The sequence below is a fragment of the Rhagoletis pomonella genome, unplaced genomic scaffold (assembly GCF_013731165.1).
Source record: "Rhagoletis pomonella isolate Grant_MI unplaced genomic scaffold, Rhpom_1.0 Rhpom_scaffold_00002, whole genome shotgun sequence".
NCBI classification, from domain to species: Eukaryota; Metazoa; Arthropoda; class Insecta; order Diptera; family Tephritidae; genus Rhagoletis; species Rhagoletis pomonella.
The window spans coordinates 59,113,320-59,137,540 of record NW_023458556.1 but is presented as its reverse complement, the minus strand read 5'-3'; the positions used below and the strand labels follow the sequence as shown (position 1 = coordinate 59,137,540).

The 24,221-nt window shown below is 32.7% G+C and overlaps 1 protein-coding gene across 4 annotated transcripts in view; it reads right to left on the bottom strand.

Annotated features, from left to right (window-relative positions):
- The window catches only part of LOC118733882 (protein vav), a 386,101-nt gene that overhangs the window by 101,616 nt on the left and 260,264 nt on the right, over window positions 1–24,221 (bottom strand). The window contains exon 3 of one of the 4 annotated variants that reach the window (XM_036463514.1): window positions 4,622–4,771. The exons of the other annotated variants lie outside the window; for them this stretch is intronic. Within the exon in view, the coding sequence (XP_036319407.1) occupies window positions 4,622–4,771 (150 nt within the window). The remainder of the gene's footprint in view (window positions 1–4,621; window positions 4,772–24,221) is intronic. 4 annotated transcript variants of the gene reach the window in all.

Here is a 24,221-nt window from a genome sequence, read left to right as displayed (position 1 = left end):
ATGTTAAGCTATCACCCCCTAGGTTTGTTTATTTAAGCATTTTTTAATATTTACTATTATTTATTATAATAATAATAGAATGGCGCTTACAAATATGTTAGTGTTTGGCCTAGCTTCTCCTCCGATTCGTGGCGTGCGCCTTGAGGTTGTCACACAAAGGGTGGGACCTACAGTTTTACGCCGACTCCGAACGGGGATTGTATTTTATGAGAAGCTATCCTTTTTTATAGGCCTTTAAAAAACCCAAGAAAATGCAATAAGGGAGACCCATAAAAAGTCGTTAGTATTAAAAAAATTGTAAAATAAACAATTGGGTATTATTACTGGAAGTCTCCTGAAGAGAGATAGAAAAATATCGATTTTCAAAAATTCTATACCATTTCAACAAAACACGTTTTTGCCCATATAAAAATACATTGAAAACTGCATGGGCTTTGAGGCAATGCTAAATATTATGTTTTCTTTTACAAAAAGATACTGGTAGGTATTCCTTCTCTCCATTTGGAAAATTCATAGGGGGTGCGGGCTTAAAATTTAAATTTTTTTTTTTTACATAACACATAAGTGTGCATCATTCTACATAAAATAAAATGTGTACTGTTTTCCCATCGGAATTATAAAATTTATTGCGTTTTAAGACATCTACCAAAAAAATTCAGAAAAATATTAAGATTTGCGTGAGCTAGACCGATTGCGAAATCTCTCCAAAAATATCATTATTTTCTTGCCGTGGATACAATTTTTTAAAATTTTGCATGCAGGCCTTTTAAGCTTAAACTCTTTAATCATTTGAGACAATTCTTGTTTTTTTGGAAAAAGGCTTTTATAAAATAATTTTGGAAATATTTTCAAAGGGGTCCAGCCCATGTAAATCTTAATATTTTATCGAAATATTTTGGTGAGGCACCCTAATGTACAAACATAAATACATGTGTGCTAAAATCAATTTAAAACTAGGGAAACAAAATGTATACATACATACATAATATAGCTCGTGATTACTCATTAAAGATGCTCTGAGAAAAATGCATGACGAACACAAACAGAAAAATTGTTCACGCGCATTTTGGAAAGAACTTAGCACTTGATAGATTATACGTATATCGATATTTTATTAGAGAAAAATAGAATATTCTTTATACATACATATGAAGGTAGTATTATTTTTACAAGCTTGTCTTTGAAAAATGTTTGTGTATCTTGTGGACTGCGTTCACATAGTTTGCATAGTGCATAAGTATAATTATGTATGTCCTATCGCAAACTCAGATGGACATTCGCATTTCTACTATAAACGCTTGTTATTAGTAATATGCCGATCAAATCACTGAAAGCATCAGAACTTAAAGCACGTGGCTGAACGAAATGTAGGGTGTATGAATTAGCCCCCACTGAATTAACCCCCACCGGGCAAAATGACTTAAGCCCCACCAATGTCTCAGTGAATCTTTCCCCACCAAAAATGACAGAATCCCCACGAAAAAAAAATGAATTAAACCCCACGAAAATGATTTTATCCCCACCAATCGAAATGAATTAAGCCCCACCAAACGTGGGGGTTAATTCAGTGGGGGCTAATTCATACACCCGGATTTTTATTATATGATTATTTACAAAATTATGGTTTCTCCTTTTACGAAATGTGCACTATTAGTGATTTTAACCTTTCGTAAAAGGAAAAATCTGAAAATGATTTTATCCCCACCAATCAAAATGAATTAAGCCCCACCAAACGTGGGGGTTCTTACATGACAGAATCCCCACTAAAAAAAAAATGAATTAATCCCCACGAAAATGACTTTAGCCCCACTTTCCGCCATTTTTAATTTCGTTGTAAAATTGGTGGGGCTTAAGTCATTTTGCCCGGTGGGGGTTAATTCAGTGGGGGCTAATTCATACACCCGAAATGTATAGCTGTGCGCCGCTGTTTTAATGCTCACTGCAAGAGTCAGTAAAAATTTTTTATTTTAAACTACCTAGTGTAAGTCACGTTGAATAACTTAGTAGAGGCGATCTTAGAACCTATTTTTAATTTTGTAAGCTGCGAATAGTTTAATTGCTTATACGTGCGCAGACTCAAATAATCGTTAAAATGATATTTTTTGTTTAATATTCACAATGTTTTTGAAGTTACTATTTTTTGTAAATGTATAGATCGTTACCTTAATATAGAAAGGCCCTAACTCATATAGTCGCTGAAATGCAAAAATGCCGTAACTGACTAAAATTTTTTATTTCTTAAAAGGATGCGGGTACTTATAATTCCATGAACTGTATCATAATCGATCAAAAGGCTAATTTTGGATTTTTACTTAGTTACGGCTTTCTATGCTTCAGTGACTATGTGAGATAGGGCCTTTCCATATTAAGGTATCGAGATATAATAAAATGGTAACAGGCCGACATCTTTTTATTAAAGATATTAAAGGGACAATGAATATGGAGGGTATTTATTAGAGCAACAGAAGCAAACTTAATAATCTTTAGAAATATACTTTTGAGGTGCAGGGAAACACACCGGTTATTTGCTAGTTTTTAATAAAAATATTCTTCATGCCTTATCCAAAACAATATCAATGAAAGTTTGAAAGTTAATACACAATTTAGAAATATTAACAAAAAAACATCAAAATTTTTGAACTGAATTTTAAAAAATGTAGTGCAAGTTTCAAGCTGGACGCCCAAAAATGTTCTAAAAATTCAGTTTGAAAAGTTCGAAATTTTGCTGAGTTTGTAAACATTTTATGTAAATTTTGAAGATTTGATTTTATGGTTTTGGTTACAACATGAACAATATTTTAAGAAAAGTCGTAAAAACATTGTGAGTTAAAAAAAATCATACATATGTACGTATCCATACATATGTATGTATGCATAGATTTTTCAACTAAATTTTAAATATGTGAAGGCTTTGCAAAGCTAAATTCAAATTAGCTATAAGTTTCAACGTGCGAAGATTTTACTAAGTAGGTTACTCTTTTATCGCTTACATATGTATATTTAAATATATGCATATACTTTTACGTATATATGTACATATACTGCAACAAAACTCTATATATAGGTTTTTATAGTCAATGTGTGAAATTTAGTATATAACTGATTATTTACGCAGTATTCATATTTACTACATATAAATGCCTAATAGTTAATCTTGTAAAACTTGTTAGAGATTACACTTGAGTATTCACCACATACACATTTTGTGTGTATTAGCCCGCAACTCTGATTCCAAAGAATTATTGCAGGGCAATTTCGAAACCCTTTTTACATTTTTCGGGGACAATTATATTCGGTAGTATATTTTTTTATAGTTCTACTGGAATAAACAAAATACATACATATATTTTTTAGGTGTAGAACAATCCTAGGGGGTGGTAGCAGTATAATTCCGACTGTACTTTTTTGGACCACCCTAATGTAGATACATTCATATTTATGTATATGTGGACAATTACCCTGCAATATGTAGAAATGCTGTTTAGAGCTCATCTCTAATGAAAATATTTAAAAGAAAGTGATATTTGCAATTAATTACATATCACACACGCTCTCACACGAGGCACAACTAAAATAAAAAATAGGTAGATTTGTGGACATTTATGGCCGTTTCTCTAGTAGGTTTTAAAATTTATTTATATGCCCTTTAAACACAATTTTTTTTTCTGCAAGAATGTGTTTGAGGCAGATAAATTTTGCATAACCTACTTTAAAAAATGGCACTGGTGTTTATAATTTCAAAGTAATAGGTTTACTCAAGATTGCAAAAGTTTCTTTAAACTTGCACTTTATTACTCTAGAATTCAAGGGGCTATAGAACTGCATAATCGAAATCTTTCTTAAAAAAAAATCGAATTAAAAATAAAAATAAATACATATTGCACAAAGGTTGAATCTTGGATTTATACAATTTTTTTTAAGAATAAACTATATTTTTATTACAAAAAATTAAATTACACAACAAAAAAATTAATTGTTAAAACTTGTCAATATGTGGTGCATTTATAATTTTGCAATGGGGTGTATGGTATGTACATAACTAAGGTTAAAGTTGTAAGTCTCTATGAAGTCAGTTTATGGAGGTTATTTATCCGAAACTTTTTATTAACATTGAAGAATCTTAAGGTGTTCGGTGATCATTTATCGATTAGAATTTACTCAATGATTAAAAGGGATTGTGGCTTTAAAATATTATTTCAAAGATTTTGTTAAACTTGGATGAAGTTGATGAAACTGAAGTAAGTTTTTACGAAATTGTGCAGGGCAAATTAATACTTATATGAGTAGGTGAATATAATTTTTCATAATTGTTAATATTCTTTCAAAAAGATCTATCAGCATTCATATCAATACATACATATATATGTGTGTACACACATACATACATATACACATATTATGTAAACAAATTGGAAGATTTAGGAATACATGCGTTTTACATATTTTCGATATAATTTTATTTGCATAAAAATTTTTTAGTGATCTCTTTTGGGTAGCTAGTGGTAATGCGTTATGCAGGTGGCAGGTGGCTGGTGGCAGGTTGCAGGTGAGGGGATGACAATGAAATCGACATCCAAATGTAAGTACATACTTTTTTTAAAGTAACGCATCGGTCGCTTACCTTTTCATCGTCAATACAGACGTAATTTGGCTCAGCACCATTTTGATTTGATGTTGACAACTCAACTGACGATTTTGATTTCGATTTGGAGCGTCGTGACGAACGACAACGCAAGCTCTTCAATACAGATTTGGAGCGTGAATTTGTGAGCTTTTAAAAAAGATATATAGAAATAGATATACGTTGAAAGTTTTTAAAACATTTTTTAAATAAAGAGGAAAACACAAAATGTTAGGAAAACGAAAAAAAAAACAACAAACAATGTGATAAATAAAGTGAAAAATTAAAAATGTGAATTATTAAGCGAAGGAAAACGATGAGCTAGGTTAGAACATTTTATAAAATTTCAACACAGCTTTTAATAAATTATGCGCTTTCGTCATGGTTTGATGATGTTTGGTGTTAAAACCTTTTCTTATAATATATACTGTCGAACAAATTAAAAGTTTAGACAATTTTTCTTTTCTTTGCTTAATGTTTATTATTTGTTTTATAAAAGTATATAAACCATATAAATGCAAATTTCAAATTTTTTGCCAAAATTATGAGACTACTACAAAATTTCACTCATGTTGGTGTACAGTTAAATTTATATTAAATTTTAGTATAACTCATTTTATTTATTTTTTTGCTTACAGTGTAGCGCATTTTCTTCCATGGAAAGGACGATCGAAAATTTTTATTATATGGAAGAAAAAATTTTAGTAAAAAATATTAAAAAATCAACAGGATTTTTTACTAACTTGAAACTTGCATAATATTGAAACAAAACTGTATGCCAGATTTTTTTCTAAAGATTTGGATCAAAACTTTGCAGAATTTTTATTCAATTAAATTTTTGCACAAACTATGGAATTTGGAATTAAAGGGTTTTGTTAAATAATGAACTATGCAAGCTTAAAAAAAAATGAATAAACCTTAAACAAAGAAAATTTTCATTACAAAACAATATTTATTATACCTACAAGACAACATCTTTGACTAAAACTTTATATCATATCAAAGCACACCATACAATCCAATTACATCCATACACATGTACATGCGTATATTTGTACGAATATGTTTAAATTTTTAGTAATAATAACAGTTTGAGGTCACTGCATTTCCGCTTACTAGCAGTTCATATTTTCCTCTTTCAACTTTCAAATTGTCTTGTCTTTGTCTATATATATACACTATTACGAAGACTTTGCAACGTGTTTAACACGCGGCATGCATTTTTTAAACTAAATTATTTTCATTTTGCATTTTGTATTTCAACGACTACTACTTGGCCATGTTATGTATGTAGGAAAAGCACCAACATTATTGCCATTTTTAGCTTTCCTCTTTGTGTCTCCGCGCATGCTTATAATTATGTGCATATATACATACATACATATGCAAGTATGTTGCAAGTTCGCTCCTCAAGTCTTAGGAAGTTCATTGAATAAATATGTCCGACACATGAGCATGAGCAACTACAATAACAATTTTTCTACTGTTTGAACCCAGTGGGAATTAGGAACACGTAATAATACCTTATTAGCAACTTACTCTTCACCTGGCAGTCATTACCATTTCCCTGCCGAACGTCCCTTACTTTTACAAAGGCATGGCCGCCTTATGTAAGTAGGAATTTAGAATGTACATTTGGTATCAGACATACTTCTGAGCCGCTTTACAAAGTAAGTTACGTGTAATGCAGAGCAGTCGCTCGGAGTAGTTCGGTGCTTGGAAATAACTTCGGCTGCACGTTATTTTGCAACTGACAACGTAATGTGTCTTCGGAGGTGTTCATTTTGCCCTTTACTAGTAGATGACATTGGCCATGATGACAATTTTGGTACTAAAAACTGAAAGAAAACATGGCTTACCTCGCAAGGTGCTTACCTATTTTCCCAGTGGGAAATAAATAGTTACATATGTACGTACGTACATTAGAGTGACTCACGAAAAAGTTGCGGGTTTTCCACCGGAATTATAAAATTTATTATATTTTAACACTTCTGCCAAAATTTTTCGGTAAAATATTAAGATTTACGTGAGCTTGACCGATTTGAAAATATGTACCTCTAAAAATTTAATTATTTTCATACCGTTGATTAATATTTTTGTGCAGACCTTTTCAAGCTCAAACTATCCTATCATCTTGGGTGATTTTTTAGAATTTTTTATTTTTTTTAAACTAATTTTATTTATAGAAAAAACAGGATTTTTGGAGGTATTTTCAAATTCGTCCCGCTCAAGTAAATCTTAATATTTTTCCAAAATATTTTGGCGGAAGTCATAAAATGTAACACATCGGAACAGTACCAATTTTTTTATGGAGAGTGAAGCACCCTAACGTGCATACATACATACATATGTACATATACGCATGAATAATTAGCCATGTTAATTGCTTGTAAGTAATGTATATGCCATCTGTAAGTGCATTTATGGCAGTGTTTACTTTTTGCTTTTTAAACGTTTTTTGTAACCTTTGTGGATAATCTTTCTTTCTGCTTACTACTTTTAAAAGTCTTTGGCATAGTTACGCACCTACCTAACGCACTTGGCATTTCGCTGGCTGCAGGTGGTTTTTTGTTTGTCATTAATGCGAGTTTATTGCCATTAATGGTGCTAATACGACCAGTGTGTGTGTTTATTTGGGGTATTCACAACGGTGCCGTAAGTGTCGTATTGTGGTACGTCGTAAACCTTAAACGCCTTAAAAATATATTAAGAGGGTTCGCAAGGTACCATCAAAGTCATATTATGAATTTTCGCAGTGTTAAAAAATAGTAGGCTGTGGTTTCAAGTTCTCTAAACATTTATTTAAGTTTTTAAAGTTTACCACATACAACAATACGACACTTACGACACCATTGTCAATTCCTCAATTGTGTTTTTCTTTGTCTCGGAGGGTTCTAATTATTTTTTTTAATTAAAAATGTAAATGTCTACATATGTAGATGTACATATGTACATTAGGGTGGTCCAAAAATGAATGTTAGAAAGTAAAGTCGAAGTTTTTGTGCTCTCACCCCCTAGGATTGTTCTATACCGCAAACAATATACCCAAATTTTATTATTTTTTTTTAAACCATAAAATATTTAGAGAGCGCACAAAGTTTTCCATGTATTTTACATGGGGAAAAACAACTTTTCGTAGAAATGGTATAGAATAGTTAAAAATCAATATTTTTCTACCAGAAAACTCTCTTTATCTGCAGAAAATTCCCAATAATAATACCCAATTGTTTATTTAACCATTTTTTCATTGCAATTATAATTTATAGGGCCGCCAAAAATCCACAAAAACCCCGATAAATGCAATGGGGCGACCAATAAAAAATCGTTAGTATTAAAAAATGGTTAAATAAATAATTGGGCATTATTATTGAAATTCCCCTGAAGAGAACTAGAGTTTTCCAATCGAAAAATATTGACTTTCAAGAATTCTATACCATTTATACGAAAATTTTATTTTTCCCATATAAAAATACATGGAAAACTTTGAGCGCTTTAAAAGACTTCTAAATTTTTTTTGATATCAAAATAAAAAAATAAGGGTATACTTTTTTTCGATATATAACAATCCTAGGTGGTGAGAGCACTACAATTCCGACTTTAGTGTTTTTGGACCACCCTAATGTGCATACCACTTTCTAGACCTTAACATTAACTTCGGTAACTCATACGCCCTGACATTCGTGATGGTTATACTGTACTAAATATGTATGTATATACCAACTCCTTAATTTTAAAATGAACTTTAATTTTCATTACTACATTGTAAATATTAATATTTTCCGCCGGCTTGTAATTTCGTCATGCTCTGAATAGCATAACGCACGGCAATCAAACATACATACATTCGTATGTGTGTGTATCTAATCGTTTTTTTAACCTAAAAATAAGTTTTTCATTTAACTGAAATATGGGCGTACATAGTTAAAATATTTGCATTTACTTCCACATAAGCAAAAATATGAGCACACGATTTTCCCATGTCACTTTGTGCAAAAATTATTTATTTGCGAATCTTCATTTTAAAATAGTAGCGGTTGTTTTCTATTGTATTTTTTTTTTTCGATGTTTTGTAGCAAAACGAAGGGAGAGGCTTATTTTGCGCTGTGGTAAGTCAAGTGAAAAGAGTTCATTAAACTCGCATAGTTTAACATATTTCAAATGAACCGGAAATTACACTACTATACACATACATATGTATGTATGAGGGAGGCAATAAAAGCCGCTACTGTACTTACCATTCAAATTTAGGTGGTAAAAACTAGGTATGTCGGAAAAACATTCATGCATCGAAAATACCGATGTTTTGCTTCGAAGTATAGATATATATATAAATAGTTGATATACCTAAAGTTGTATTGAAAACTGAAATATCTAGTATGTACGCTGAACCGCCATCTCAGTTTTTCAATTGTGCAAAATAGAGAAGTACATTTGTCCAAAAACTTTAAGTGTCTCCAAAAAATGCCCTTAGAAACATAATAAGCTCAGTTGCATTAATTAATATCAAATTTTGTCCAATTTGGCACAGAAAACATTATTTGCAACGAAATATTATCTGAAAAATCCTATGCAAATCGATGTATGCCCTTCGATGTATCGAAATATTTCGATGTACATTTCGATGCATGGAGTCAGAGAAATACATCGACGTATTTTTGACACCGACATCCCTTGTAAGAACACGATAGTGATGGGCATGAAACTTTTTTAGTTATGTTGTAATGTTTATTCGACATGTACATAATTTTCTCTGACAAACTTTGATAGTCAATTATAGATAGCGGGTGTCAGAAATGTGTTTTTGCAAAAAGGTTAATTTTATTTCGGAAACCGCTAAAATACCCATCCAGTAAAATTGTTTTTTTGGTAAAATTTTTGCTTAAGCCGATAACCCCATTGAAATGGGCGTCGCATTTTTAGGACTGAAGTTAACAAAGTACAGATTTTATTGCCTCATCTATTATAGCAGAAGGATCGCTCTTTCAAATAAGACTGGCTTTCAATATGTACGACAATTTTCAAAAAAACTTACAAACTGACGCCCTGTAATTATAGACATCGTATTTTTGAATCAGTTAATTTAAAGATTTTAGGGGGTTTTCGTAAGAAAGATTTCAAATTTTACATGATCCTACTTTTCAGAGCATTCTCGGAAATCACCTCAGATGAATGTATAATCTATAAAGAAAATTGAGGTTCATTCACTTTCTTCATCGCACATAGTGGGCTTCGATTAGTTTCATTTTGCGGAATGATTGATCAGAAAAACCTATGGAAACGTAGCGGTTACGTATGTAGATTGAATACTTTGTTTTTTTTTCTGAGGCCTTCTATTAAATAAAAAATACTGTCTTTGAATAAGCATAATAAATAAGGGTAGCATCCTTGTACATAGTTAATAAAATTGTACTTAACATGTATTGTAACATCTAAGGAACATTTTCAACTATCAAAACAGCAGAAAATACAAAAATTTAGGACTTCGCGGACCAGGATCTGTTTGTAATAGCATTAAAAGATGTGCAAACACTGCTGACAGCTGAAGCCGGTGGAAAAATGGTATTAAGTATTATGTATGGTATTAAGACCACCACAGGGCCACCGATAAACACATGTCGTTAAGAATCACAATTAAACGCATCACATGTTTTGGAAGGAAGGATGTTGGTTCAAATGGCTATACACTCTTTTGTGTGTAAAGTACGCAAGTGTACCCCAAATGAATCGATTAAGCGTTTCTTTCTCTTTATGAACCATATGCGTTGTATTGGTCATTAATAAACCAATTCCTTTCAGGGTATTCTCGTTCGTTCGTTTTGACTAATTGTGCGGAACAAAAATTTTAAAATGTTGCTAAAAGTGGTTTTGGCGACTCATATACAAATTTAGGTAAACCGTTAAATTCTTCATGATCCAATTATGAAATCAAAACAAAATTATTATGGGATCACCTTTCCGATGAAAAAGGAATTATCGAAATCGGTTAACGTGGTCCAAAGTTATGCGGTAACATACATTAACCAAAAAAAAAACAATCCGACGAATTGATCACCTTATCATTTTTTTGAAGTTGGTTAAAAATGAAATACAAACATCAAACCCTGAAAACCACACAGGTTTACAAAACAAAAGTTTCTGCATATTGAACCAAACCTCAGAACCCCATGCGCTGAATGCGAATCCGAGATCTGTTAACCCTCATCACGTCAGGTTCGAGGCATTTGAAGGTCAAATAGGGAAAGAACAGTTTTTCGGACAGTGTTTTCCCCATACATGGGCATTTAGAGGTAGTGCTGAATACTGGTAGGTGTTAATAATGAAATTAAAGTGAATATTATGCTTTTGTTGGTCCAATCTAGTATTGCTTTCATTGTGTCAAAACACCTGTGCCTATTCAAGTGAACAATGGTGGTTGGTTAACCCTTTATCTTCTAATCTTTTTAGATTCCGGCTTTAAAAATCCGATTTTTTTATTAAATGATCCTTTATACTGAATATAATAACATTCAATTTAATTTTTTCCAAAATATGATTCTAAAGTGTTTTTTAGAATGATGCCATATGGCATCATTTGTACTAACTGGTGTGGTAAATACGCAAAGATTTTTTAATATGGTATTTTATTTTATTTAAATTAAATTAAATAACACTACAAAAATTCAATAAAATAAGTTGGAACATGCATAGATTTAATAATTCGTTAAAAAAAATTTACCAGTTGCAATTTACCAGTACAAATATATCGTTATTTGCTGGGGCGGATTTCAGCTCCTTCAAATATTATTGATGCCATATGGCATCATACAAGTTTAAAAATATACCACGCGTTTATTAGCACTTTTTTTTAATTAAACTACAAGTTCTAGCAATATTTGACACTATTTTGGAGACTATAGCATATCTATTTGTTTTTAATTTATTGGATTATTTGGTAAAATATAATATTTTAATGTAGACCTTTCTAAGCGGAAGAAAATCGATGTTTTCGTAAAGTTTTAAAATTGAAATTTTTCATCTACTAAGGCTAAAAATAACAATACCGTATTAAAATATAGTTTATAAAACTTTCCATTACAGCGTTGAATATAAAAATATAATTTCAGATAAGCTCAATTAAATCTGTGAGTATTCAAAAAAGCATGACGCCATATGGCATCAAAATAGCGAAGGGGTTAATAACACCGGCACACAAAAAAAAGTAGTGTGTGCTTTTAACCAGACCCACCTACCCACATCTATTTTAAACCGCAAAATGCGAGTCTAAGGTCCGCTTGACTCGTACACTCTCAAAATTTCGAGTAAATTGCGAAAAAAAATTACAAAAAATAGCCAGTTTCGCAATTTACTTGAAAATTTAAAGGCGTACGAGTCAAACGGACCTCGGATTCGGATTCAGCGGGTTGAAACAAGTCGATAGGTAGGTCTGCTTAAAAGCACATACCACTTTTTTTTGAGTGCCGGTATTATTAACCAGCAAGTCTGGACAAGTACACCAGGATATCTAAACTGGTAATATTTGTATGGTTCACTTGAATAGGCGCTGGTGTTTTGACACACGGAAAGTATGAGCAGTGGTCTGTGCATTTAAACAGACCCACCTTCTTCTATTTATTAATAGGTTGAAGACAATTGTTCTAAATTCTTGAAAGTCCTTTGTGTATCCGATATGTAACAGTCTGATACATATTGAGAATAACTACATATACCGAAATTGGTTATTGTTGGTAGTGTTATTAAGTTTAAAGGCAAGATTAAAAATGTTCTCTATAACTCCAAATTGACTAGTTTTTTAAGCGAAAAAACAAAAAAATCTAAGCGGTAGAAGTTACAGCTGCTATTTCGGAGATCAGCATATAACATTAGACTTCTTTCTTCAGACTTCAGAAGGAATTGAACACGCATAATCGATGTACAAAGTCAGCAACGCTAACCACTTAGCTATGAACACCACATCACTATTTTCCTTATTATTATATTTTTTAATATATAAAAACAAAAAAACTAAAACAATAACCAAGGTATTCAGTAAAGCGAGGGGTATGTATTAGGCTTCTTAAGTTAGCAAAATCATTTAAGTGCATTATCAACCAAGTACACAAAATTATCGTAGCCAACCTACATACTTATTTGCATATGCATTTACACATTCATATCACCAAACAAAACCACATACATATCAAGCGCAAATCAAATAACAACCATTTCAATTATAAATTAGAGCAACAGAAGCTCGATTGATAACACAAATAACAACTGAGTAATGTCTTCACCCGCAGCACAGTGTGAGATTTAATCAATCTGGCATCTCGAAATTCAAAAAAAAAATGTTTTCGTAACTCGCTCATATTTTTTTTTACGTGAGAAGAGACCCCAATTGTTACGAAAACAAACACAAAAGAGAATAAAAAAATGTTATTGGCGTGATAACAGCTATCAAACACGTGCAATTGCATAGCATGCTAGAATTGATTTGCAAGCTTGCATTGATCACAAAAGTTTGAGTGATCAGGTCGAAGTTGTGAGTGGTTTTTTTGGCCTAAAATATTTTTTGTATTGAAGGTTATTACTTAAACTTAAAATTTTTGTTTTATACAATATTTATTTTTGCACTCAAGTATTTTGAAAAAATTGTTTTATAACCACCTGAAAGGTAAGACAAATTTTAAAGTTTTCAAATATTTGATAGACTAGAACTTCCAAGTCCCACGGAGTTCCGTGATGGGAATGCCAGCAGAATCTTTGCTAATGTGCCCAAAACAAATTTAAATAAAATCCTGCCCATTTTTTGCCTTTTTTTAGTATGAGTGAAATATCGCGAGAGGAGCTATTTTGGATTTGGTTGAGCAAGGTGAAAAGCGAAAAAACAGAAGCGGTCGAAAAGCACGTTATATCAATTTTTGGACCAGATGTTGACGATACCAAAATTAAAGATCGTATAAAAAAGCTTTGCTTCCAATTTCAATCGCGATGGAGCAAATCTCACCGTGATAAAGCAAGATTTATGCATGACAATGCTATTTGGCTAAGTTCAAAAATTTCTGCTGTTGATTTTGCTCTTGATCACGCACCATCAACTTCAAAACAAATACCTCAACGCGGAAGGCGAGAAAAAGAGTTTGCTGAAAGTGCTTCGAGTACACAAAAACGGAAATGCAAAGAGTTAATATCAAATGTAGCTTCGGAACAATTAACTATGGCTACCGCAATGCATCTGAGATCCTGTGGAAAAAGAGACTCAGCAAACATTGTCAAAGAGTTGTCGGCTTCATCCCCTTCGAGAGGTACAGCTATAAAAAGAGCAAGGGTAAGGAAAAGAAAAGTCTTACACCAGATGAAGCACTGGCCATGATCGTAGACGAAAATTTATCAACTGAGCAATACCGTGGAATACGATTGCATACGATACCATACAGTCCGAAATTGTATCCATGCTATGACCTCGTTAAGCAATCAAAATTATTGTGCTACCCAAGCCTTGTTACTGTTACTGAAACATATGCCGAAATCAATTTGCAATCCTTAATAGACCACACGGTGAAAAGATTAATAGATGCACAATATGAGGTTTTTACGTCGTTCCCTGCCATTCAGGATGAATTAAGCATAATAATAAAATGGGGATGCGATGGAGCTGAACAGAACCGTTACAAGCAAAAATTTTTGTTGAATTTTTTAGTTTTTCCTCTTTATTATGTTTTAGATATCAATAAATTTAACATTGAAACAACATTAACTTTTTATTTTTCTCATTTGCAAAGAATCATCGAAAACTAAAGTTCGAAACTTGAAGAATTTTATAGAAATGGTTGTATGTGGGTGCTTATATCAATATATCGACAAGTTTTAGTTAGAAGAGAAAAAAAGAAGAAATTTTGAATATAAATGTGTAAAAAAAATGTCCCCAACTAGTGTTTTTGAGGATAGTTCGGAACTAGTCCCCTTTGACACTAGTTGGTACTAGTTGTCTTTCACCATATTGAAGCTTATAATCTCCTTAACGATCGTGCCAAATTTCAAGTTCATATCTCTACAACTTCATATAAAAATTAATTTTGAGATGCTAGATTGACTAAATCTCACACTGTGCGCCGTTATTCGCTCATTTGTTTTAGTACGTGGTTACTCGCGGGGTGTCGCAGATAGCCCAAGCTAAATTACAAGATTGCTTTAAAAGATAAAGACTTATAGATTCATGGTCAAGAAATTGGTTACATAAAGGCTTAAATATGCAACTTACATTTGTTTCTTAGTTAAATTTAAATTTTTTATATGTTGGTTTTATATTTGTTAATTTGAGGAACATCACATTTAATGCAATAAGTTACATTTTTTGTGTGGAATTTTTAATATTTTTAACCAAAATAAAGTAAACACATGTAATTTAAGCATTTCATTAAATTTAATTTCCAAATTACAGCAAACTCTGCATACATTGGACATGTGGCATTTGTACAAATATTTTCGACAAATGTTCATAATTTACTTAACTTTTAAATGAAAACACCCATTTAACATACACTTGTGCATACATGTGTGGTCAGCTGATTAAGTTAAGTGACATAATGTTTAGAATTTTTTTCTACCACATTATATAATTAACCAGCACAACGTACATAAATCCTAATTTCAAACTTTCTACAAAAAAGAAAAAAAAATTTAACAAACTTTAACAATTACACCGAAAACTTTGAATCTTTTTATTAAAAATTTTAGGCATGCAGCTTTATACGCTAGAAAATCGCGTTGATTTTTAATGATTTTTTTTGCTAATGGTGCTAGGCATTTTCTTCCATATAAAACAAGTTGTCGAGCATCCTTTATGTGGGAGAAAATACTAAACACTGTCAGCAAAAAAAAAAGTTAAATTAAAATCAACGCGATTTTCTAGCGTCTTCCAAATTGCACTTTAATCTACTAAAATTTAATGGACTATAAACCTGCATACCCTAAATTTTTAATAGAATGTTTAAAAACTTTGGTTTTAATTTTCAACTTTGCTTAATTTTTATAAATTTTCTACGAAGTTTTAAATGTGGATTTATGTGGTGCTGGTTATGTAATGTGCTGAACTTTTATAAAAAAAAATATAAGCATTAAATAGACAAAAGAACAATATGTATATATATATATTTCGCCGATCCTCTGGCACTTCTTAATTCATAGCTTAATGCAAACGTAAAAGGCGAGTTGTTTCAAAATATGTGTTCACCGACCTTTCTAAATGTTTGTGAATCTTTTCGAACTATTTTTATACGCAGTTACTCGCGGGGTGTCGCAGCCAATTTGAAAGCAATTTTTTTTTTTATAAAATCGGTCAACACACTCGGTTATTAGAACGGCAGAAGTTCAGACTCGAATAGGAAAACAAATATGTATAGCCAAAATTATAAGTAGTGGGGTGTAGGGCGCACCGCGCGCGAGTAACCGGGGGTTAAATAAGTTCACATTATGAACGAGTATAAAGGCATAGCAACGAATTAGAAAAGTATTGCAAATTGCTGTACTCGCTGCATACAAGCATACATACAGTGCCTTACATATATACCCTAAATCATATACCATAGCTGTTACAACATCTGATTAGAAATCCATTAAATTCAAGTGCATTAAAGTATATTGTGTAAATTTTCGGCAACACACATAAAAGGGAAACTAATACATTTACACACAATTTTCAAAAGTGACACAACTCAAAATTACACGTTCGTCAGAAAATACGAAAAACTATTTCTTAGCACATGATAATCATAAGGGCAAGGGATACTTTACCTTAAGGGTCAAAACATAGTGGAGCGGCGAGCAAAGAGCATCGAGCAAAGCGTCGATTTCAAACGCATATGTTTCAATTTTAACAAAAATTTGCTCCTATGGATACATTTTAAATGTATAATTTCAAAAATGTCAAATTTTGAGTTGTGTCACTTTTGAAGATCGTGCGCGATATGTATGTAATATTAGAATTTATATCTGACCTCTTGAAACATTAGGTCTTCCGTGCTTGTTTTCACACTCCTTTCTATTTTCTATGGAATGGCCAAAGCTTTCAGAATCTACTTCCTTTAGAAGAAGGAAACTTACCTAAAATATACATATGCTTTATGTTACAACTAATAGCATTATTAAGCTGATTAAAAATTATTTCAATTAGATTTACATATTCTTGTAATCATTAGGAAGAATCGTATCTACTTTGTTAGTTTTCAATGAAAATTAAATCTCAAGAACTCTTCAACTAAAGCAATTGAGTTACTTTAATTAGAATACACAATTTTCAAGTTATTTCCTATTGACACATATTTTTATGGAACTGAACTCAAAGAAAAACAAACATACATACTTATGTAAATATTTAAGAATATTTTGATTGTAGCCATCAAGATCTTCATATTTATTTCCGATTTTGGTAGCGATTATTTGAACAAGTGTCGTAAACCAAGAGTTGCATTACAAACATTTTTATTTTTACTTTTAGAGGAACTCCATTAGACCAAATATTTGATTGAATATTTTTTACATACTTAATTATTAAAGGAGAACCCCAATAGAAGAAATGACAACACATGCAGTTACCGGCGCTTTAAACGAGAATCGCAGCGATCTTGAAAAAGTCGATTTCTTTAAAGACGCCCGGTCGTTTGTTTACAAAGCTCGCTGAGGACCGGAAAAATATCTCCGAATAATACGGGGCTATGTTAAAATCCTTCAGATATTCAAAATGTGTTGCAAATAAAGTTTCAGGCGACTGTTATGGTTTAGGACGTTATTAGCAACGAAGGATATTTCATGCCACCCCATCTCTTTCCAAAAAGACTTCGGGTGAATGCTATTGCATATGCCGTAGTTTAGGAAGCAGGTTTGAAACTCTGTATAGATAGTATATTCGTATTCTAACAGTGCTCTCTTCCTTCAAACAAGGCCATGAAGACGCAGGATAGGAAATCCAAGAATTTACATGAAAACATAAATCCAAAGATATGGCCACCCAGCTTTGCGGATCCTTAGTCATCTGGATGACTATGTAGGGGGCGTTGCTGAACGGGAAACTAGTAAACAACCCCACAATACTCCTGATTCTCTAAGAGCAGAAATTATCAGATTAATGACGCATATGGAAAAGGAATATTCGATCCAGGCATCTAAACGATTCCGGTAGAGGATTGAAGCTGTTTCATTGAAAAAACATATAGCCCCCAAGTAACTAACACACTCGACTCTAAAAATTTCAATGAACTACGAACTAAAGTTTACAAGTCGATATGTCCTCAAATACCTTACGTAATCAAGCTACTCGACTATGAGATCGCCTTGAATTAATTAGTTAAAACTACTCGCATAAAAGCACTTTATCGGCACATGTACGATAGGGATGAACACATAGGGTGATGCAGTTCTTTGGCTGCATATTGGTGCTGCGAAACAATGCAGTGGAATGCTGCCGGTAACACAGTTACGGTTTATGGCCTGATTTTGATGACATGAAATTGGTTTCAAAGAGACGGTGTTACTTACCACTCAGTGCATGAAATAATGGTCCTACTGCAAACGAACTTCCCAGGACGCATTATCTCATGAAACAACGAGGTCAAATGACCGCCGATATCTTGCGATTGAACAAATTTAAACTTCTTTCTCTGGGGCTACGTGAAAAGTATGGTATATGCCAATTAGCACGGGATGATTCCAGTGCTGAAGAGCGAAATAATACGCGTTATAAATGATATACATACAGCTAAAAATCGAGTATGGAAAACTTTCATTAGCGCATCCTGTGTTGCCGTGGTAGACATTTAACAGATATTGCACTTAATACATAAATGCCATAGACTAAAAAACGGAATATACATATATTTTGAGGCCAAATGTATGTATGTATTTGAATCGGTGAGTTCGGATATGCCCACCGTTTCTTCATATTGGATCAGGTTTCACTTTTCAGATAAACTGCATTTTTGAGCGATGTTTCTACCCGAAATACTTGTATTTTTTCCAAAAAGGTCCTTGACACATTTCTACTTATTGATGTTTAGATTCTCATTAAAGTTTTTCAAAACCTGGCTCACATTATCTGGGGTGGTAACATTTATCAGATACAATTTCTAACAAGGAGCACGAAAACTTGACATTCCTGGCGTAGAGCAGGGTAAGTACAACAATATTTCGAGAAAATAAAATGCTGTTAAATGAGATTTACAGTCGATTTGACTAAAATTCAGAACATGCATATATTAGGCACGTAAAATTGGCTCGATAGATATCGAGTTATTTCTTAAACCCGCATTTACAGAATTCAATAAGGCAAACGTTCTACTGAAATAGGTTTATTTCCAAAAATCGTATTTAAAGTACGATTTGACTGAAGCCTTGGGGGACTGTTTGGAGAAGCATTTGATTCTGTTTGCAGGCAAAGTCGGTTGATGAATTAAAGTCATAGCATATAACTGTATAAACTAAATGAATTTAAAAAACTTATTGCGCATTTTCTATCGAAAATTTCAATGTAAATTAGAAAATGCTTACAGTGATGGCCGACAAAAACACTGATGTTAATTCCATCGATAAAGTTTTTCGAAAATTTGATATTGCACTCAAATGCCAAGATATCACCAATTATCCTGGTGGATGCTTGAATTCCCTAGACTTGCCAGACGTTCGACCATTCTCTTACTGCGCAGCATTAGAATATTAATGAGTTCTACTGTAAATAAAACGATCATTATGCATGGAATATTTAAAAGAGGAGGTTTAGTACTCCTGCATGCTGACACATTCTTCGTCTGATTTGAAACGATTGCTTCCGTGTTCTTCACATGAACTGTTATGCAATTACTGTGGCAAAATTTAAATTCGTCTATTTTACTTTTGACCTATGGCGATGACCACTGTGCATCTTAAGTTCACGTAAGTACTTAATTAGTTACATAACTTGATATAAACAGAAAAATACACCTCCCTACAAACATGCGTTATTTGCTGTTGTTTGTTTTTTTTTTTGTTCAACTAAAGCCACTAAGAAGCTTACAAGTGCAATTATTAATTTGACTTGGTCGAGTTGCAAAGTATATACAAATGTGTTTACGTACTATGTAGTTGTGAGGCATAACTTCACTTTATAAAAGAGCTAACATTAACAGCGAATCGGGGAAAGGCTTAGCATTTCAAACAACAAAAAATTGTCAGAAAAAAATATTATATTTAATTAAAGTGAATGAAGTGTACACAATGAAATGCGCGTGACCATTTTTTGGTTAATTAAAAAACGTAGCAGTGATGCGTAAACAGTAATACAACACAGTGGCGTAGCCGTTATTTGGATAAGGAGGGTGTTGAGTGATGTCTAATGACTTACAGCTAACTAATGACTAGTGACTTATGCCAAGTTATTTTAGACTCATGACTAACGGCAAATGACTTTTATATGTATGAGTACTAACTAACGGCTTGTGACTAATATCTTTTAGCCAATGACATGACTACTGAAAATCAAATTGACTAATGACTAACGACTTATATTGCATAGACTTGGGATTAATGACTTATGACTTACAACTAATGACTATTTTTTAAAATTCCCATTACATGTATATTTGGAATAGGCGTATTTGTGGACGAATGAAATTCATTTTAGCACTATTTACTAATATTCATCAAATAAGCTTTTGTGTTAAATTTTAAAATTATAGGGTAATTTTTACTTTGTTGATGGTTGATTTTTCCGACAGGATGGTAAGATGATTTATTTTGGAACGAATTTCCGTCATCCCTTGTCAAGTTTGGTTTGCAGACAAACCGGTTTCGGCGTTGTGCCATCTTCAGTGTAATTTTTACTATTTATGGCCAACTTTTGTATGAAACTCACCCACTGTGCCACGCATAGAAAGTATGACTTATAAAAATTCAAAAATAAAAAAGAATTGATTTGAAAGTTCCTAGAAGAAGGGGTATAACAAACGAAAAAAAATGGACAGATCTCTAGAGATTTACATATTTTTATATCATATGAAAGTTGTTATTTTATTTCTTAAATTTTTTTATTTCCTTAACTTCAATTAAGAAGGAACACATTTTGTTTAACTTGAACCGACTTCAAAAAAAGGTGCAGATTATCAATTCATCGGAATATATTTTTTTTTATGTATGTTACCGCATAGCCTTGGGCCACGTTAACCGATTTCTATAATTCTTTTTTTTTTAAGTAAAGGCGGTACCTACGTGTTGGTCCCATACTAATTTGGTTTAGATCCGATCATTCGATCTTGAATTATGAAGAAATTAACTGTAATCTTAAATTTTTATTTTTTATTTATTTTATTTATTTTTTTATGGGTAGTCGTTTTTTTTTTTGTTTAAAAATTACTTGTTTAACTTTAATTACATTTTATAAAGAAATGGATTTTTTTACGGGGAACCAATTTCCCTATTGAGTGCCGAAAATGCGCCAATATTTATTTCACTAATTTTATTTAAAAAAAAACGAAAAACGCAATTTCCGAATAAACATATTCAACTCTACGTATTTCACAAATTAAAATAAATATTTATTTTTAAAATATGAGAAAGGGAAATTAAAACAGTTTTACAAACAGTATGAGTAATTTTGAAGAAAAAAATTTAAAGTTAAACATAGGATTGCATTAGCCAAAGGATATCAGTCCCCAATCAACCACCTTTTACCCTCCTGCACAACTTCTCTGGCCCATACCAGGCGCTCAGATTCCCGGTCTGTGGGGTCCACTTCCGCTCACAGGCGTTGATTATGTTGAGGGCTGCTCTGTACTGCGATAGGCCTTTCCCCCCTTTCTGTTACACAGTTTCCTGCACTCGTCAGATTCTCTCTTTGCGACACGGCTCCTTCTCTCTAACGGAGCCGACACTCGATGCACCCTCATCGCTTGTCGCATTTTCCTTGGGTACTATTGCGAGCGACTCAATCTCCCTGTCATCTTTCCTCATCTCTCTCCTCTTCCCTTCTGTGTTGTTTTTATTTTGGTTAATTTCATTCATCTTGGTCGTACGACCACCTGCCCGTCGGGGCGGAGCCAGTGGTCAAAAATAGTGGCGGGGAAACAAACAGTACAACGCGGTAAGGCCATTATTACGTCCTTATGCACCCAAGAAAGCTCCGTTATAATACACCCGATGTTCTAGAACACCTGGCTGCAAATCCTCCAATAGGCACGGTCGACACATAACACCTTGGATTAGGGGGTTGAAATCTAATATATGAACGCTTAGACATGCTCAAAAATGAAATATCACATGTTGACCCACAAGTGATCTTGAATATTTGGGTTCAATTTTTTAGATAATTTTCTTTTGAAATATATATGTATGTAACTTTAATTAAAAAAAAATATTCACCTACATAAAACAGTTAATTCCAAGAGAACATATTTTATTTTTACCACAGGGTTTCGTTTCAGCCCACCGTGCGCCGCTGATACAACATATACGTATACATACATATGTATGTAGGAGCAAACTGCAACAACATGATTCGATACCACTCAACTACCTGCCTTACCAGCTCTGATATAAATGCTCTAATAAAAAACTAAAATCAAAAGCAAAAAAAAATTAACGAAAGTATTGCTCAACACCTAAATGGTTTTCCATTGCACCGGAACTTTATTTTTGGTAAGCACGATATCAAGCGCGGAGAAGACCAAGGAGACCGGCGGGGCAATGACAGCAACCTCAAACGCAGCGCAACAAGTGCGACGTTAAATACCCATATCATAGCGCTGAAGTGTTTAACTCGACATGGCACTTGAACACCTTTTGCAGGCTATATTTAATTATGGTTTTGGGTTTTGCAAACGTTAAAGTATTTTTTTATTTAGCTGCCGCTTTTGACAGTTGACAAAAGGGGAATAAACGAAAAAAGCTATTGCTATTGGTTGTTCGGTTACTTTCTCTTCAGCACCCATATGAAATTGTTGTTTTTGCTATAGCTACTAATTACCTTGTGCAAATAGGTTTTGTGCACATACTCGTGTATATATTCATACACACATATGCACATTTTTTTATAATTGAATTTTTCTTTCTATGAACGTTGACTATAACTGGTATCTGCTTTTTGTTAAACATCATCAGCGGACTTACTAAGTGGTTATCGCGTTCGCTGCCTTCGTTGCTGCCTGTTTGTTTAGTAAATTTGCTACTTTTATTGAATTTGCTTGTATCTTTTGCATTTCAATTGCCTATTTATCATAGTGCAGACACATTAAATACGCATTTTCATTTGATTTGATTTATTCATTGCCACCGTTACTGTTGCTTTGATGGCCATAAAAGTTGGAATGATTTTTGATCATATTCGTAGGTAAGTCTGACGGCTGTAGCAACTAGTATAACAATTCAACTTCAAGGAATGAAAATGACATTGATATAAAAATATGCGTTTATGCATAAATTCAAGCTTACTATTTATTTGTTAGCTTTTTGGAGGTACTGGGTTCGAATGACGTCAGACAGAATAAAAATTTCGTTATTTTTGTTTTAATTTTTTGGCAATGAAAAAGCATCTCTGAAGTGCAGAACGAAAAATTCAATGAGAAGATTTTCAGAAAAACAGTCCAATACGTGTCCGTTTCACAACCATTTCGGTACTTTTCTGAACATTCGTTTCTACTGCACACTTTGGAGGGAAGACGTATAGTCAAAGTATCCGAAAACGGAATTAGTAAACAGACAAAAATTCCTATTTCATCCACTTTTCTTTCCGTTTTCAGATTTTTTGCTGGCTGGGTAAATAATTAGCAATAGAGAAGCAGACCCACCCACATCAACTATCAGCTAATAAAAATTTGCAATGACCAGCACATTCTGTGAGCTAGTATTTGACTAGCCCCATTTCCCAGTGGGAAAAGTAATAATGCATTACATGCGTGATAAATAGATCATAGATTCTAATGATGTTTACTATACATATAATCAGATGTCTAATGTATCCAAAAAATCCCAAAAAATTAATATTAAATCAGATTCATTCCTCGATACTAGCTATGCAAAATGGAATGCCCCACTTTTCCTAGGGCATCACCGTTGAAAAAAAAATTAATTTTTGAATATGAAAAGAGCTCTTTTACTGATTGTTGGCAAAAATCAATAATCGAAAAAGAGTGCGCCTGGACCACACGACTTCGATTAATTTTTAGTTCGTTTCATACTGCAAAAATTTTTATTACTCTTTATACCTCTTATTAGTAATTGCCTTCATATTTGTCATCGTTCTTAATAATTATGGTAATGGTATTGTTAATGGTAATGGTTGGCATTGTAATGCATTCATCTAAGTTTATTTATTTATAAGATATCTACATACATCCATATTTACTAAATGTCCCCTGTATATGTATGTTTGTATATTAGGGTGGCCCAAAAATGCTCGTGAAGAAATAAGGTCGGAATTTTTATGCTTTCTCACCCCCTAGAATTGTTCTATACCGAAGAAAATATACCCATTTTTTTATATTTGAAATCAACAAATATTTAGAGGTCGCTTAAAGCGCTCAAAGTTTTCCATCTATGTTATATGGGAAAAAACACCTTTCTTATAAATGGTATAGAATTATTGAAAATCAATATTTTTCGATCG